This window comes from Molothrus aeneus, chromosome 1 (assembly GCF_037042795.1).
Source record: "Molothrus aeneus isolate 106 chromosome 1, BPBGC_Maene_1.0, whole genome shotgun sequence".
Taxonomy (NCBI): domain Eukaryota; kingdom Metazoa; phylum Chordata; class Aves; order Passeriformes; family Icteridae; genus Molothrus; species Molothrus aeneus.
The window spans coordinates 43,746,949-43,764,164 of record NC_089646.1 but is presented as its reverse complement, the minus strand read 5'-3'; the positions used below and the strand labels follow the sequence as shown (position 1 = coordinate 43,764,164).

General features: G+C 39.7%; 1 protein-coding gene across 2 annotated transcripts in view; it reads left to right on the top strand.

Annotated features, from left to right (window-relative positions):
* CPNE4 (copine 4) overlaps positions 1-17,216 on the top strand; it is a 229,349-nt gene that overhangs the window by 103,217 nt on the left and 108,916 nt on the right. For both annotated transcript variants that reach the window (XM_066555959.1, XM_066555953.1), the window contains one exon: positions 13,676-13,855. In XM_066555959.1, the coding sequence (XP_066412056.1) occupies positions 13,676-13,855 (180 nt within the window). The remainder of the gene's footprint in view (positions 1-13,675; positions 13,856-17,216) is intronic.

The following is a 17,216-nucleotide window of genomic DNA, read 5'->3' as shown; positions in this document are numbered from 1 at the left end:
TGGTGATGATTTTCTGAAAAGTACACCCTAGTGATGGTACAGGCCTCAACCCACCTTTTGATTGTTTAAATCTAGCCCTAATAAGCCCAGCCTGTAGGGCTGCACTAGGCTCTGAGCTGAAACTACTACCAAGAGCATCCTTCAGTCCAACCTTTATAGTTTTTGGAGTTGGACTGTTGATACAGAAGAATAATAAACGCATTGCTTTAAGTCTCATAATTTGGAACAGAATGCAAGAGTCTGTTTTCTCCCCAAACATCTACAACAGAAACATTTTTCCATGGCATTCCAGGTCTAAAGACAAACTTTGTCAAGCGTTATTTACATTTCTCATTTCTGTATCAGCGTGTTAATAGAAAATGCCACGATGCTCAGAGAAGGTATTGAAAAATATTCTTGTCAAAGGGAATTTTAGAGGAGATATGTGGAGAGCGAGTATTAAAATATTTTAATTTTTTTTTTTTTAATTATGGAAGCATTGGATAAATTGCCCAAATATACCAATTGAAAAAAGCATGCCTGAAATATATTAGCTATGCTGAAAGGCTGGTTTATAAAATGCTATTTATTTTATGCCAGGAAAATTAACACATTTAACACTACAAATACATAATAGCAGTGCTGCTGATTTCTGTTGCTTTTCATTTTCATTGTTTAGCAAGACATGAAATTGCATATTTGAGTTTTGTTGACTTCAACATACTGGTATCAGGAAAAGACCTCAAATACACAGAGAGAGAACTGAAATCCAATCAAAGCTTTCTGTGGCTTATTACAGTTTTACAGCCCCTAAAAGTGGAAGAGCCTCACTGCCAAATGTGGTAATTCTGTGAGTCAAGCTTAGCATTCTCTTGGGACAAGAATATACATGATCATATTTAGCTGCATTAATTTTTGCTCTTTTCTTAAAAAGAGGATAAAATTCAGGAGATTTTAGCTAAAATGGCTCTTGGTGATGCCTTTCATCCCTGACACAACTCTTACATTTTCAGCAGTGTCAGCAATATCAAATTTTAGGACCCCGTGCGTAAAGACAAAACGGCTTATGAATTACTTAGTAATTAATTAGGCACATTCCACTGCAGTGGTCTCCCAGAGCAGGAGGCAGGGGCAGGAAGCTGTGAGGGCTGTGAATAGCCTTGGGCAGGACTGACTCCTTCTGAGCCACCAGGCTGTAACCCCAGGTGGGCTGTGCATGCCAACTGTGGGAACTGGGATCCTCAATCATGGTCTGAGCATGCTGGCTGCTGGGGTGTGCTGAGTGTTTTGTTTCTATTCTCACAGTCAGAGGAGCCTGAGCAGTGTTTTCATTTTGAAGATGGTTTTTTTCATGTCTGTGTGTCTGTCCCTAAAGCCATCCTTAACATGAGTCTCAGAAGGGAAACCATGAACTACACATGGACAAATCTTCATCAAAACCTGCCTTGCTACAGGGCTACTTGTTCATAGCTCCCATCATAGCTCTTTTTTTTTTGGTCCTCCAGGAGGACTGCTTATTTATTGTGGCCAATAGTACACGCAGTTTCACAGGGCTTTTCAGGAGTTTCATGGAGTTTGTCTGAAGGTTGCTCAGATTTGGCTGTTCTGTGATGTCTTTGTCCTAGGCTTTTTGTATATCTGTATTGACCACCCTCCTAGAGGGCAGTGTCTTCCACAGGGTGTTGTGCTCTCTTTGTTTGCTGTTTCATCCTCAGTTAAAACCCCTGAATGCCCCTTTCAGCCAGGGCTGAAAGATCTCATGGTGGGATATACACAAACCAAATCAAGGTGAAGCATGTATAATTTACACCCATAAAACTGTATTTACAACATTTAGAGCATGATAGTAGGCAACAAGAGTAGATACATGGACTACTTGCACTCAATGGAAGTACTGAAAGACTAATACTTGTCTTTAACAATCAGATCTTGTGCTCACTAGTTGAAAAAAGTCCACATTTAGCATCCCTGCTGTTGCCAAGAGATGTACCAGGCTGGATTTGGTATGCCCTGAGCATTTGTACCTCTGCACAGCTATGCATATACCAGCCAATTTTATAAATCACAGTGAATGTAAGAGGGACATATTGTTTATGTGTGCTGCACATATCTGTTTATGTGGACATATTGTTTACAAATAACTCCTGGAAAGTCATAACATTTTCCAGGAGGACCTGAAGCCATTACAGGAAGCAGCTTTAGCTGCATATTGCCTGTGGTGATTGTGTAGGCAAGTCAGATGTAGTAAGAAAGATCCCTGTGCGTAGTGTATCCCGGGCACCAGTCATTCTCAGGGAAGGGAAATTTGTGGTCATCTCAGATTGAGCTTATACATCTTTGGATAGCATGCATAGCAAGTATATGAGACTTGATTACAGTGTTCTTGTTTTTCAGAAACCATTTTGAATCAGATATTACCAGATACTTACAGCAACCTTAACTCACTGAGATCCTTGCAGTACCAACCCAGGTCGCAAGTCAGGAGTCCGATAGGATGTTGTCTGCAAGCCTGTAATACAATTCAGCTAAACTTGCTCTCTACTTCTAATTAACTCTGTACTATTCAGTACCAGAATGTGTGCTTGTCAATATAATTGGAAGAAGAACAGTGTCCTACTCTATTTTCCTGGATTTTGCAGTAGTTCACAGGCAGGCTTCCACTGATGTCCCTGCGTAGTGGGTCAAGCAGTTGGGATGCCATGGCTTCAGCAAATGGTAACCCTGTTGAGAAGCTTCAAAAGATCCATGTGTGAAAGAAAGAGTGAGAGTGCTTTAACAAATCTGTTATTTTTCTAGGCTGTCATTTGAGCACATGGTCCAGATTCCCCATTTGTGTGCAACGACTCAAGCTGCTTTAAACGGACCTTGTAAATTGTTACTTCTGGTATAGGAATTCAGGAAAAACTGGTAAAGCACCATCTACCTTGTGTAATAGGACATTGCCTTTCTGCTGCTCATGACTCCATGATATAATTGATTTAGCAGTTGAAATACAACATTAAAAATAAATTATTAAATCTTTACTTATGAACACTTCATTAGAAAATTAATTTTCTAATGCCTATATAAATTGACATAATTCATTAACCCATCTGAGAATCTATATTAGTTATGCTTAACTTATCTGGGTGTATGAGGCAGGAAATCTTTATCAAGATAAATAAATTAACAAAATAAATTTTATAGTCAGTTAATTAAAGAGCAAATTACTGAAGAAACATAGACTTCTTATGCAGTATAATGTAGCCCTACTGATACTCAGGAAGCAAAGATCATCCTGTCACCTGACTTTTCTCTGTTCTCGATTTTGTGTAAATTCCTGAGAAATTGTATAATGTTAGATTTCTCTCCTGATCAATCCTGTGCCACCATGAACACATCTAAGGGTCTCTGTGCAGGCTTAAGTGCTGTTCAGCAGCAGCAAACGTCTGCCCTGCTGTTCCAATAGGCTGGCACTACAACATATTTGTCAATCTGCTAAATCTTTTGTTCTCCAGGACATCAGGAAAAGAAGAAACATGACTGTAAATGCTGTAGAGGCCTGGTGCCCTAAATGTGAGATCATCTGGCTGTACTAAAAATTAATTAACTGGAAGTAAGTTTTGGAGTAATGAAAGGTGGAATTAGCAAATAAATGCTTTGCAACCTGGTTAGAGTAAGTTTGAATTAATTTCTTTGTAACCTCATGATATAGCAGAATCTAATTGTGTGAGTACAGTATTCTGTTCATGAACTGAGGATTCTCTAGCAATGGCATTTGAAAAATTCAACCATCATGTGCTTAGCAAATTTTAAATCATACTCAATTTTTTGCACTTTTTGTTACTGTCATGCAGGCAAGGTCATCTGTTGTATTGTGAATTAAAATAATATTCCAAACAATTTCATTTTACAGTAAAGAACTTAAAATTTAGCTTATCAGGAGACATTAAAATATCATCTGTAAAGGGAAAAGCAGCTAAGTATTTTACACATAAAAAACTCTCCCTTCTTGGACAGAAATAATCAACAAAACTGTGTTTCTCCATAGAAACAGATTTAAAAAGAGCAATCAAATAACAATGAAATTGAAACTGCTTCAATGAAAGCTGTATTCCCAAGGCTCACTTTCTAACCTGGGAGGGAAATTGTGAGAATATATGGCTGAAGAACTTCCAAATGGCTGCATAGTGCTCTGACTTCAGACAGCTGCCAGGCACTAAACTGCTTGCTAGCAATTCGTGGCAAGTTAGAAGTGGAGCTAAATGGTAAAATATGTGAGTATTTTTGTTACCACTTTGAAGGACTAGTTTTGTCCTCTACAGAAAACCTGTGTCCTCAGTGACATGTAAATTAAGATTTGATTGAAGCTTGTAACATCAAATGAAGGTTGTGGAATAGTAAATGGCAGTCATCATAGCCTTTGAATGTCTGAGCTGTGTCTGGGATATCAAGTAAAAAAAGATCCAGCCTTGAGGCTTCAGGGCTCAACTTAGAGGTAGCATTCAAGAGTTTTTCAGTGAAAAAATTAATTCTCTTCTTTCTTATGCCAGTGTAATCACATCTGAGTGAGTTATAGCACCTTATCCTATGAGTTCATGCAGGTCATTATGCACTTGTGCTGTTTGCTGAGCTCTTGTTAAATATGCAGGGAGCACAGCACATGGGTATCTCCTGCCACTGTGTGATGTCTATTAGGTCCTTCTGTTTTACTTTATGGCCAGGTCAGGATGTGTTGTGTACCTCAGAAGATGCACTCTTTCATCCCAAAAATTCTGTAGTTGTCAATTTTATGTGATGGTTAAGGCTCAGAAATCAAAACCAGAATAAGATGAAGGGCTTTGGTATAATCATTGCTTGTCTCTATTAAATGACCTTGCAGGAGGTAATCTGGTGCAGGCAAGGGTGCAGCACTTTTATTGCTACCTGCTGCAAAACACAGCTTGGTGCATGGCCATGGTCGTTCTGGAAGGTGTGACCTCCAGAATATCAGCTCCTGCAGCTGCTGGCCTTGTGCACAGGGAGTCAAGGAGTTTGCTGGGCTTCCTCACTAGGAGACTGTATGTGCAGATGCTCAAGCTTTTTATAAAAGACTATTAGAGAAACTAGTTATTTGGAAATGTAAGCCTAAACTTTTCAGTACCCAAGAGGGTATTGTGTTAGGTCACCTCTGAGTGATAGCTCGTAGCTAATTCTGAAGAAACCTTCATGGCTTAAGCAGGGGTATGGAAAAAAGGGCTCTCTGCTGAGGCATGAGCACTACTCTCTACAGTGACAGTGGGGGCCAAAATACTGAGACCCCTTAACCAATGGGGGAAGCCTATCTTGGAGGCTAAATCCATGAGATTAAATCCTTGTACTGCTTTGCAGGAGTTTCCACTGCCTGTCAAGAAATTTCCCAAATCTATTATGCATACGTGATTTGACATTCTCTCTTCAAACTTGTCCTAGCAGGACTCAAAATGTTACACAAAAAAATCAGAATTACAAGTGCTCCCATGTTAAATGTAAGATAATGTAAAATATCTTATGGTAAAGACAGTGCTATCTCTCTACCTTATCATGGTCTTCTCACTTTTCAGTCCAGTTAATCATTGTTCATTGGAAAAACTTCAATTTATGCTACATTACTGATGTGCTCTAAAGAGACACTGTGCTTTTCAGGTTCACTAAGATGTTCTGCAGCTGGCTTTTCAAAACTGGCTTGAACATTCACAGTGCAGCAGCTGGTGCATTGTTCTTTATAGCCCAAGGTCATTAGATGGGAAAAAGCTTCATGTTTTACAGTTTTTTCCCCATGGAAGTTCTGCAGTTGGTCTCAGAGAAGTGGCAGCATTTATGATTTTCTTCAATTGAAATGTCAGGGCTGTAGTTCTTTGTTATTCCATGCTTTATGTCAAATCTAAATTCACAGGAGGCAAATTAAAGTTGGCTCCCATGTTTTCCCCAGTATCCCTGAGCCTGGCCTGGCCAGGCCACAAGTTCACCACCCCCTCTGCCCATGGGTGCTTCCCGCTGGAGATCCAGCCGATGGAGCAGAGTCAGAGCGGTGCCGGCAGCTGAGCCGAGAAGGGAGAGCCCCAGAGGCCAGGCTGGGCCAGGGCTCAGTCACTGCTGTGTGTGTGTCACTGGTAGCCCAGCACAGAGTGACCCCTCGCCACTGTCCTGGTGTCCCTTCCTGCCCTCACACACCCTGTGGTGACACTGCTGTTGTTGGGGCTCAGCCGACATTGCTGTGCCTCCAGCGCTGTGACACTGCATTCGTGTGTCAAGAAAACAAATGTGGCATTTTAAGGTGTTCTTAGCCAGGAAATTTAAAGTCAAGTGGTGGATATGGTTGCAATGTATTTCTCTGGGAGAATATTTTATAATGTATAGAGAACAGAATGCAGAGGGAGCCATGTGAAATAACCAATGGCCTGATGGTTCAGATGGTCCCCAATGGTGTGAGGGATGAAAGTTTGTGTTTCTGGTCTAAATCAGAGCAGACAGTCTGGTGTCCAGGAGGAGCAGATGGCTTATTTTCAAACCTTTCTAGGCAAAACTTTTGTCAAACCTCTGTTTAACCTGACTTCTTGTTTGAACCAAGTTCATGTTTGCACACTCTTTCCCTGTAATATGCCTGATCATCTCTTTACTTAAGGGACACAACAGCTATAACTCACACCCTGTGATGCAGCTGGAGTCCCAGTAGCCATGTTACCAGGAAAACAGTTAAAAATCCAAGAGAATTAAATTAAAGTCCAACAAGATAAAAATTTTAATCTGTTTGCTTTCATAGCAGTCTATGCAATGACTAAAAATTATCACTCTGGACCAAAATATTTGGGTTTCATGACATTAAGCTGAGAAGACTTGGTGGTCTCTAACCCCCAGAACTATTTGAATGAAATGAAAAGGTTTCTTTCCAGAGGGGAGTAAACTAAAATCAGTTAGCTAGTTCAGTCAGGAACAGTGTGACTCTGCATTAATGCACTAGCAGAGCTCTTGCTTTTTTTCTCTTGTATTTGAGCTTTCCAAAAGGATAATGAGTGGGAGGGATACCCATGCACCTTCCAGTATTTTTATGCAGCCTAGAAAGCTTAGGCTTACCAAGGAAATCGCTGACAACAAATGCACATGGTCTGAAAACTAAAGGGGACTGTTGTAGCTTCCTCAGAGATCTCTTTTGTTCCAGAAAACCAGTGAGTCCCTTGGCACAAGGACTCTCAACCAATTTGGGTCCTGCTTTCCATCATACTGGGGATTGAGCAGCACTCTTTCCAATCCCATGAAACTCCCCATTTTCCTCCTTAACAATGTCACCACAATTTGCCTGGCACTAGAATTAACCTGTTTTGCACCCATGGGGTTTTTTTCCTATTTTCTAACTGTGAGAGCTTGGAGTTGCTCAGATGAGACTCTGAAACCTGCACAGGCTTCAAGTCTGGCAGGATTCAGTATAGGCCCTCAAGTTACCTCTATTATTTTATCTTTATTTTGTTTCAACCTAAGAAGACTAAGTACTATACAGAAATCTATTTTCACTGAGCCAAGAATTTCCAGTTCTTGAGGTTCCTAAAAAGCTTCAGATAGAAATTTAGTCCAAACTTTCTTTTTTGTTTGAACTGTGAACACTGCATTGATAACTTTAGTACTGAGTGACTGTGCAGTGACTGTTAGAGCATTGTGAATGCTGTTTCTGAGTGAATGAGACAAACCACGTGCACGTACCTATCAACAATCTCATTTCTCTCTTCTTTTATAAGCTATGAGCATGTAAGACAACTCCATCCGTGAACTTCTCACAGAATTTTTACATAGTGTATATAATTATCTGCTTCCTGTTTTAGATACACAAATAAAAGAAATTAATTGCAAATAATTTTAAGACCATTCACATTAAACGCTTTTCTTCAAGCCAGCCTGTGGCAAAAGGTTTCTGCTGACATTGAGAAGATTTTGCTCAGCCCTGAGCTCCACAGCCTGAAAAGAATTAAGGATCTACTAATCTCTTTTCACTGTTTTCAATCATTAATTAAACTGAAAACAAGGGCTATAAATTATGGTGACCTTTGCAATAACTTATCATTTGTGGGATAAAAATGTGGTGCTGTGAAAGCACTGTGAATAATAAAAAATATATTAATAACTTACTTGGAAACCAGCAAGCAAAGTGTAAATTGCTTTCTGCTTGGTATCAAATTTTCATATAAGGTACTGTATAATAGAAACTTTCTGTCTTGTTAAGATTCAGATGACCTAAAAATAATGCTACCCCTTCACCTCTGTACTTTTTGTCATCTCAGCTGACAAATGTGATTCTACTAGATTTAATCAGCATTTTATAATGACTTCTACAGAAAATAGAGCCTGTTGGTTTTCCCTTGTTGGCCTCCAAAATGTATAAGGAACAATGGGTCAATTTGTTGGACTAAGAAATTGCTAAAAATGTAACAACCCTAAAAAACACATTCTGGTGGTACACGCATTCTCTACCTAATGGAATTTTCATTTTTATGCCTCTTCAACTAGGTTTTTGCAACAAACACTGAAGGAACTGCACCACCTGTATAAATTTTCAGACCATCATTTTGTAGACCAAAGATCTTCCGTAGTTCCTGAGGCAGCTATACCATTTCACGAGCCTGATTAAAATTTCCCTCTCAAAATTTTCCTTTTGGTGAGAACACAGTGAGGTCTTCATGGCCCTTGGCCACTCTTCACCTCAAAGATGCTGAGAAACAACTGGTGGAAATGTATTTCTTTTGTGCTAGTTGCATGTCTGCTAGAAATATAGTGGAGGGCAGATAGGTACCAATTATCTATGTGGGACATGGAGTTCTCCACGTCACTGATCTGTGCTAAATACTCAAGCATGGCCTCGAGGTGCAGAGCTTTGGGTCCTGTAGACAGTTCCCCATTTTCCTGATTCCCAAGGACATAATGAGAAAGTTGTTCTTATGATCACTTGAAAGCTCTAGATACCAGGTGACCCTAAGCTTCTATGTAATCTCTCTTCATCCTTGTATATGGAATAGCTTAAACTTCATCTAATTTTGATAGAAGAAGATAAAAAAAATCTCCCTTGGACTAGATCTTTTCCCTTGGCTTCACTTCTCAACTAATGGTGGAAGATTGAGTGGAGATTCATAGTTGATGCTTCAACCACTGAATTACTTGTCAGTGATTTTTTTTCCCTAGAATAAAGAACTGTTTCCTCAGTGAAGATACCATATTTATCACAGTTCTGCAAAACTCACTGCTTTTCAGCAGACCACAGACAAAAGATATGAACACCATAAGAAGCCTGAATTTTAGTTTTTGTTCATCTGTCCTTTGTACCTTCTTTACTTGGATGCTGTCTGACTATAAAGACAGTTTTGCAGTTCTTCAGCAGTGATGGTGGGCAAAGAGGGAAACAGGCAAACATTTCTGACAACTGTCCATGCATGTCCACAGTACAGAGAGAAAACAGCTTTCAAACTCAGCTTCCAACTCCCTGCGAGTTTGACAGGAGGATTCAGAAGGCCCGTTTTCTTTCCTATATTTTAGTTCCTGCTGTTGAGGTGGCCCTTTGCACTGTGGATGCCAACTTTGGTGTTTGTATGTCATTCATAGTTCCCCAAGGGGAAGCTCACAGGGTGGCTGCATCCAGATGGGCCTGCCAAGTAATCCTGGCTACTCAGCAGGGTGCCACCTTCTGTGAAGTGACAAGGACCTAAAGAGATGAAGAGGGAAAGCAGTGTGAGTCCGTCCCAGGAGGTGAAGATGCAAGTCCTTTTCTCTGTTGAAATTGTCCTTGAAGGGAAAGTGCAGATGAAGCTGCACCATGAAGCAGATGTTCGGATCATGGTGTCAGATGAATGCTGCTCTTTTTAAGGTCAGTTTTACTCTTGACACAGCCCAAAGGTGCATGTAGCTGTCAATTGTTTCTTTTGAAAATTTGTTCCACTTCAGTGAGTTGGAGAAATTCCTTGTTCTAGCAAAGTCCCAAAATAACAGATGGCTCATATGTCAGGCATCAGCAAATCCTGAAGTTGTGGGTATGACCCCTGTCCATGTCCTGTTGAAAAATCTTCATCTTGTAATTTTCAGGATTAGGGTTTTCTGTAACAGGACCAAAGGTGTAAGTTCCACTCACTGTTTTGGACTTTAAAGCTGTAATGTAAAATCCCAAAAGTAATGGAGATTTAGTGTTCTTCATTATGTTTTGGAAAACATTTATGCTGAGAAATTGTAATTTCCTGAGTGCTCAGTTAATGAGGCTGGGCAAAGCTAAACTGTGCAATTAAGTATTTGAGCCTTCATCATCCATATAAGTGAAAGTGCTCTGAGTGATTTTGGGTGACAGCAGGATTAAGGGCATATGGCTTGAGGATGACATCTTGTCAGACTGCTATGAACTTGTATTTTGGGCCAGCATGGAGGATGATACCATATTTTGATTGAAATGAAACAGGTCCTGCAGGTATTAGGGTAAATTGTGGTCAAAACCAGGTCAGGTTTTTTTTTTTCCTTTTGTTTTGTTTTGTTTTTGTAATTGTCTGCAGCCCCATAGATCATGAAATTTTTGATGGTTATCAGCATGAAACTGCACTTGGCAATAGTATTTTCACCAGTTTTCATCAAGGTTTCACGCTCATCCAGCATTTCTAAAGTGAGTGTTAAGGCTTTATGATTCAATATGAGAGCAAAAATACTGAAGAAAGAACACCCTTTAAAAAGTGGCAGGAATCAAGTGGACAATATACCATGTGCTTACTCAGCATCTCCTAACCAGAGTGTTCCGTGAGAGCTGGGGAATTTTTTGAGCTGGTCTGTTTGCCAGTGCTTCTTCATCATGAGTCACTGCAGCTGGTTCTCAGTGCTCAGCCCTGCTGCACAGAAATCAAAGCCAGGGAATGGAGCCGGGCCTCCCATGCTGGGGACTATTTCCAACTGTCTGGCCAAGGAGTAGGGTAACTGTGGAATATGCTGACAAAGCAGACTGGGGGCTAGGTAGGCTAATAGAGGTTAATGCTATAGCTGATGGCTGAGGGAGGCCCAAAGAACTTTGTATTGCTTGTGAAGCTGTTGGCATTGCTTCTTTCATACAGATTTTTCTCATGTAATCCCATGCTCTGATATGCGGGCTTGATGTATCATCTCAATAATGTGGGAAGGCTGGGGAAATTCAGTAAAATGGCTATATTTCAGTACAGTGTGTGTCAAGGGAAGGATGTCAGTCAATCACAGGCTGGAAAAAGCGAGCAATGTCTTATCTCTGTATGAGACTGAAATTCTTAATGTCCCTGTGTGAAGAACTGTGCCTCCATTTTCAGGCACTTTACTCCCTTGAGCAGCCACATATTTAACCTGTGTTGAGTGCAAGTGTAAATCTTGATGTATTTCGCAGTGGAGAGCCCTTTCCAGCAGAAAGGAAGAGATGAGATGAAACAATAACAGATACTGCCTGAGATCTGCTGGACCAATGAAGCAATTAAAATTATGCCATTGAATTAACAATTTTTACACAAGGAATGTGTTTAGGAGATTGCTGTGGCTATGAAAAATATTTAAAACCATTCATTTAAATTTTTTGTTTATTTGGTCTGCTGAAGCACTAGTTCATGAAACGACCACTGTTCTGAAGTGAATCAGATCACTTTTCACTTAGAAGAGGTCTCAGGAATGTCTCACTGAACTGATTAGTCATCTTTATCCAACATAAGAAATATTTCTCCTTGTAGCGGTAATAGTGATTTGGAGTCATACTGATTGCTAGCGGAGATAACAAAAAAATTTTGAGATAGACCAGCATCTGAATGAAGATGGCTGGTATCCTTTCCCACCTTATATTATTCTTATTAGTCTCTGCATGGCTGATGTCAAACCCATAATTTTCAGGTAGTCTATGCAAATTTATTAAGAATGATTATGTAAGTAAGGTTGCTTTCCTCTTTGTGATGGTCTCATCCTGGCATAGTCAGATCACATTGACACAGCTGTGTGAGGAGGCAGCAATGGTAACACTGGTTTGCATCTATTCCAAGAGTGGTAGCATCTGTTTGGTGATTAGCTAAAGGATTTCGGCTGTCAGAGCTGTCAATCTGACACCTTTGATGAGCACTAAAATAAATCTGTTCTACCAGAAACTGTTCATTTTTTAACCTGCTTTTGATTTGCTTGACTCTTTGTGTCCTTGCCGATAACTACTAGCAAGGCTAATGCATTATAAACTCTGAAAAGGGAAGCAAGCGGCTGTCATTTTTTTACACAACAGATGTTCCTGATCAGGAATCAGACAAAGGATCTCATCACTCTTCCTCTGAGCAATTTAATTTGTCTGTTCCACAGCATACCAGCCACCTCCTATCTAGTCACTGATGTGCCCAAGTCCTACTTCATTTCAGGATCAGTTCATTTAATCTTACAGAATTATTAAGTTTTTTTCTGTGCCAGGGCAAAGAGAGTGGAAAAAAGGAAATTGCTTCATTGCTTATGTTGTCACCAATGATGCATCATAATGAAAAATAACAAATGCCTATTTCAAAAATAGGAAGCCCAAGTACTACATCTTAAGAGAACTAGAAAGTAATCTATGAACACTTTTTTTTAAGAAATAGCAATATAGATTTAATGATGTTTCTTTAGAAGTTTTAAGAATCAGAGGTAGGAATAAACGGTGTATAACCCATCAGATTCTTGTGATGCAACTTAGCAGGATGGAAAAATTTATGTATTTTTAAGAAAAGCTGTTGCTTTGAATTCAGTTCTCCACTCCTTAATTATGCAAATTATCTGAAATGAGTAATTACTGGCGGTGTTACACTCTTTTCCATTTAGTTTGATGAAACGGTATCACTCTGCCGCTGTTTTGTAGTGATGCATGGGTACTGCTGGAGATGTAAATTCCGTAGTTATTCTATAGTTTATTTCCCAGTTATTCTGCTAAAGACTTGCTGGAAGGGAGAGGCAAGGGAATGTGGTCTTGTGCTTGTGGTCAGCCCAGCATAGAAAGGGCAGCTGCTGCTGACAGTACAAACAGGACTGGCCATGGCCACAGTCCCAGCTGTCAGTCCTAGTAAATGAGTGTCTTAGTTTGGAAAGACAGGCATCTGTTAAGGAAGGTAGGACCCTCCCCTGAAATGGAAAATGTAAACCCCCTCCCTCTGAATTTGAATTTAAGGGGCTCTCAGGCAAAAATATGGGAGCAGTAATAACAGTTCTTTAATAGGAAAGAAAATCAAAAGATAAAATAAGCAATGAAGTAAACTAAAACAACACTGACAGATTCAGAACACAACCTGACACCCTGTTGGTCAGGGTGCTGGTAGCAGTCCAATTGGAATTGTGGCTGCAGGGCTCCTGGAGTGTCAGGTGTGGTTCTGCTGGAGCAGTGATCCTGTAGAAAGGTATAGTCTTCCTCTGAAGATCCAGTGGAAGAGGCAGCTGTTCCTCTGGGAAATCCAGTGGAGAGGCTGTGCTCGTATTCCAGAATCTCAAGATTATATCCAGGTAGGAATGCTTGGCTCGTCCCTCTGGGTGGAGCATCTCACAATGGGATGCTGTAGTTCTTATCAGTCATGCAGTGACATTCAATAGCCTGTTATCAGTAGATGTCCACCACAGAGGAAGGATTGGGTGTGGAAGAGATATAGAAAACTGCCCATTTAACAGAAGACAACTGCCATAATGATGGCAAATAGAATACAATTTTCTGGAAGGGAAATGTGACCTCTTTTCGATGTGACAGGTGGACAGGACAGAAGTGATCCGAACCTGCATAAATCCCGTCTTCTCCAAGCTGTTCACAGTGGACTTCTATTTTGAAGAGGTGCAGCGACTGCGGTTTGAGGTCCATGACATTAGCAGCAATCACAATGGGCTGAAGGAAGCAGATTTCCTCGGTGGCATGGAGTGCACGCTTGGACAAGTAAGTGCCAGTGGCATTTTCCCCCTTGTTGCTCGTTTTTTGTATATAGGTGAAATATGTTCTTTGTTGAGTGACTGATGGGTGAGATTTGTAGCAAAATTCTTAATTGGTGCTTTGAATGGGATAATTGAGAACTTCTGCTGGTTTGCTTTACTGCCGTAGTACAGCTTCAAGTCAGCCAGGGCTTATAGGAAATGGAAGATCAGTGATTGGCCTTGAACACTAAAAGGCCATGCTCATTGGGCATTAGAAAATGGATTGATTTTGAAGAAAGTTATTGTTCCTAACATTGCATGGGGTTTAAAGCAAGTTCAAAGTCCAAGAAACACTTAGAAATATACTTTATTCACATAGGGTAGTGCCTGGTGATGTGGCAAATAGAGAGATAGGGTTGGATTCATCTCCCTGACTCTCAGTCATCCAAAAGTTAGGTGGCTAGACTAAGTTACTCTTCTGATTTCCATCTTAAGTTCAATGGAGAGAAACAGACAGTTCCAACCATTGATTCATTTTGCCTGAGACACCTATCCTAGATTAGGATAAATTGTCTTCAGGAGATACTTGTCCTTCCTTATCTATTTTCAAGAGACTCTAGACAGCTGGCTTAGGGGAGATACTTAACTTTTTTGATTACTATATTTAAGGGTGATGAGTCCTACCCACAAGATCAATATCTAGATATCATCATAGTCAACTCTGTGGTGAATTCCCATACTGCTGACTGGTTCCAGGCATAACTGTTTATTTCAGACTGCCAAAGTTTTTGTCATGCAGGGTTTCATAGCACAGATTTCTGCTCTGTCCCTAATGGCAATGATAAATTTCACTAAGCTGAGTGTAAATTTGTTCTCCATGCTGTGTGCCAAGAGCAGGAAGTGCTTATGTTCAGATTTTCCTTTGCAGTGCTTCCACATAAGTTTGTATTACGCACAGGACAGCATGTCATGGAAGATGCTGCAAAGCTTTGGTTCCCTGTTTTCTCACCCTTTGTTGCTCCTCACTCAGCCCCGCCACACAGGAATCACTTTGATTTTCTTCCGACATTAGTTATTATTAGCTCTTAGACCAAACGTGCTGGATGAGGAAAAGTCCTCAGCAAAAGAAATAATATGAAGTGTGTGCATTTACTAAATCGGAAGCTTGGAATAAAGATGTTGGTATTTAGGATATTTACAGTGCACTGTTCCTTTTGACAGAATTCTTGTGGTCTTGATCAATGAAAATAAGCGATCCTATAACACCAAGGGGAATGGGAAACAAAGCAAAATGTTATTATAATGTTCTTCTTGCTTAATTGGCTTGAAAAAGAAGGGGGGAAAAATGTCACTGCTGCTGCCTTTAGCATAAATGTCTTTATAATGATTTGATTGCTATAAATAGCACACAGCTGGGTTGTTTGCAGCATAATTTCAATGGTAACCAAGAAAAAATAACAGTGTGAATTCTGTTCACAGTAATGCAACTTGGAGGACTCTGATTTCATATTTAGTAATTTTTGGTGGTGTTTCTTCCTCCCCTTTTCTAGTTTTTTGCCTTTATAGAATTTAAAACTGATTTAGGAAATTCCAGAAGAGTAGCACTGGAATTGTCATCCAAGTCAAGCCTTTATGAAGACTCCAAAGTTGACAATCCTACAGCACAGGCTGTACACATGGAGCTTACACTCATGTTTAGTTGTATGGTGTAATTACAGCATTCTTTTGATGCTAATAGTAGACCCATGGCTTTTCTTGAGACAATTTTGACATTAATTTGTTGTCTACATCATTTTAATGCCTGAATAAAAAAGAATTTTGAGTGAGAGTGTGTGTCTGCCTCCCAACTCACTTTCCCAGTGTAAGTAGGTCTTACTGAGACATCCAGGAAGTCTGTAGATTTTTAGGCATAGTCTAAAAGACTAAAAGCCCTTCCCACCCCTCCACAGAAGTGACAACTTCTATTGCTCTCTTCTAGATAGCAGTTGATATCTAAGATGTCTGAGAGATTCAGTGCTACCTGTACCTGTTTGTAGATCATCATTTAGATGTGTGGCAAACCTGCATGTTTACCCAAATCATGTAACTCTTCTATCAAAATCAAAATTAGTATGAAAAATAAATGCTGGGAAAGACGATAGCACGGTTATACAGTAAGCTCACAGAGAGGAGTGAATTTTAGCTTTATACTGATCTCAGTCTTACATGTAGCCTACCCAATAGGTACAGGTTTGTCACAAATTTGGGGTCCTGGATGCGAATGACGAAAAAATTCATTCCTTTGGAAAGTTTCAATAATCTCCTTCCAAATGCTCTAATAAATTTGCATTCCATGAGAGTGATGAGGGCAGTGACTTGTAGGCTGTTAGATCTGAGCCATATACTGTCTAGAGTCTCAAAGCAGACTGGATTTTCTGCAAGATTTATTTATGCTGCTCTTGGCAGGACAAGTCAATTCTGTGCCTCTACTGGTAAATACTGTGGTTAGCAACATCCTGGCATGCAGTCAGTCATACCTGGATGTGAGGAGCAGATTCATCAACAGGAATTTCTTATGCCGCAGCATTTAATCATGGTAGAACAAATGGTTGTGGGTAGATTCCTGATGAGTGTAGTTACATAAACATCTACATGCTAAATAGAAACATTTCCTCAAAGTGATTTGTTTTGTCCATCACACTTAAAAGTTTCCCTTCCAGACAAAACAATAGCAGATTATCAAGGGTTTGACAGGAGCAGGCTTAGTGTGAGGTGCTTAGGAGGGATTTTTTTTGGTGTGTTTTGAAGAACTAAAAGTCTGTTCCTGGTACTGAGAAAGGCTCTTTCTACATTCCATTTTCCCAGCTTCATGAGTGTCCTGGTAATGTGCAGATTGGCAGAATATTAACAAATATGTTCTCTACAGTCAGAATGACAACCAGATCAAAAAAATCCTAAAATATTAGAGAAGGCAGGAAAGTTGAAAGTGCAAACAAATTTATTTCAGTTAGCAGCATAGTCTTAAAATATGGTCTGCAATGCAATTGCACATAGCTTATAAAACAGAGTTTTTCACGGAACTTCACATCAAGAGAATGTACCATACTCCAAGCAGTTAAGTTGTTTGTGTTTAAATAAAGTGGCATTGTTAAATCGTAGGTTAAGGTGCATAATTAAAAACTATAATTTTTTTAAAAACATTAATCTTTTAAATTTTTCATTTAATTTCTAATTAAATGCATAAAGCTAATATCTAATAATACCAGGCCTTAACAATTAAGTTTTACAGTCATATGGTAGCTATTTAATCAGGAAACCGTACCATGTTTTGCTTGTAACCTCACAAAGATTATTCTTAATTTGGAGCATATTTGTGAAATTAGATTAATAGAATCCCAGCAGTGTTT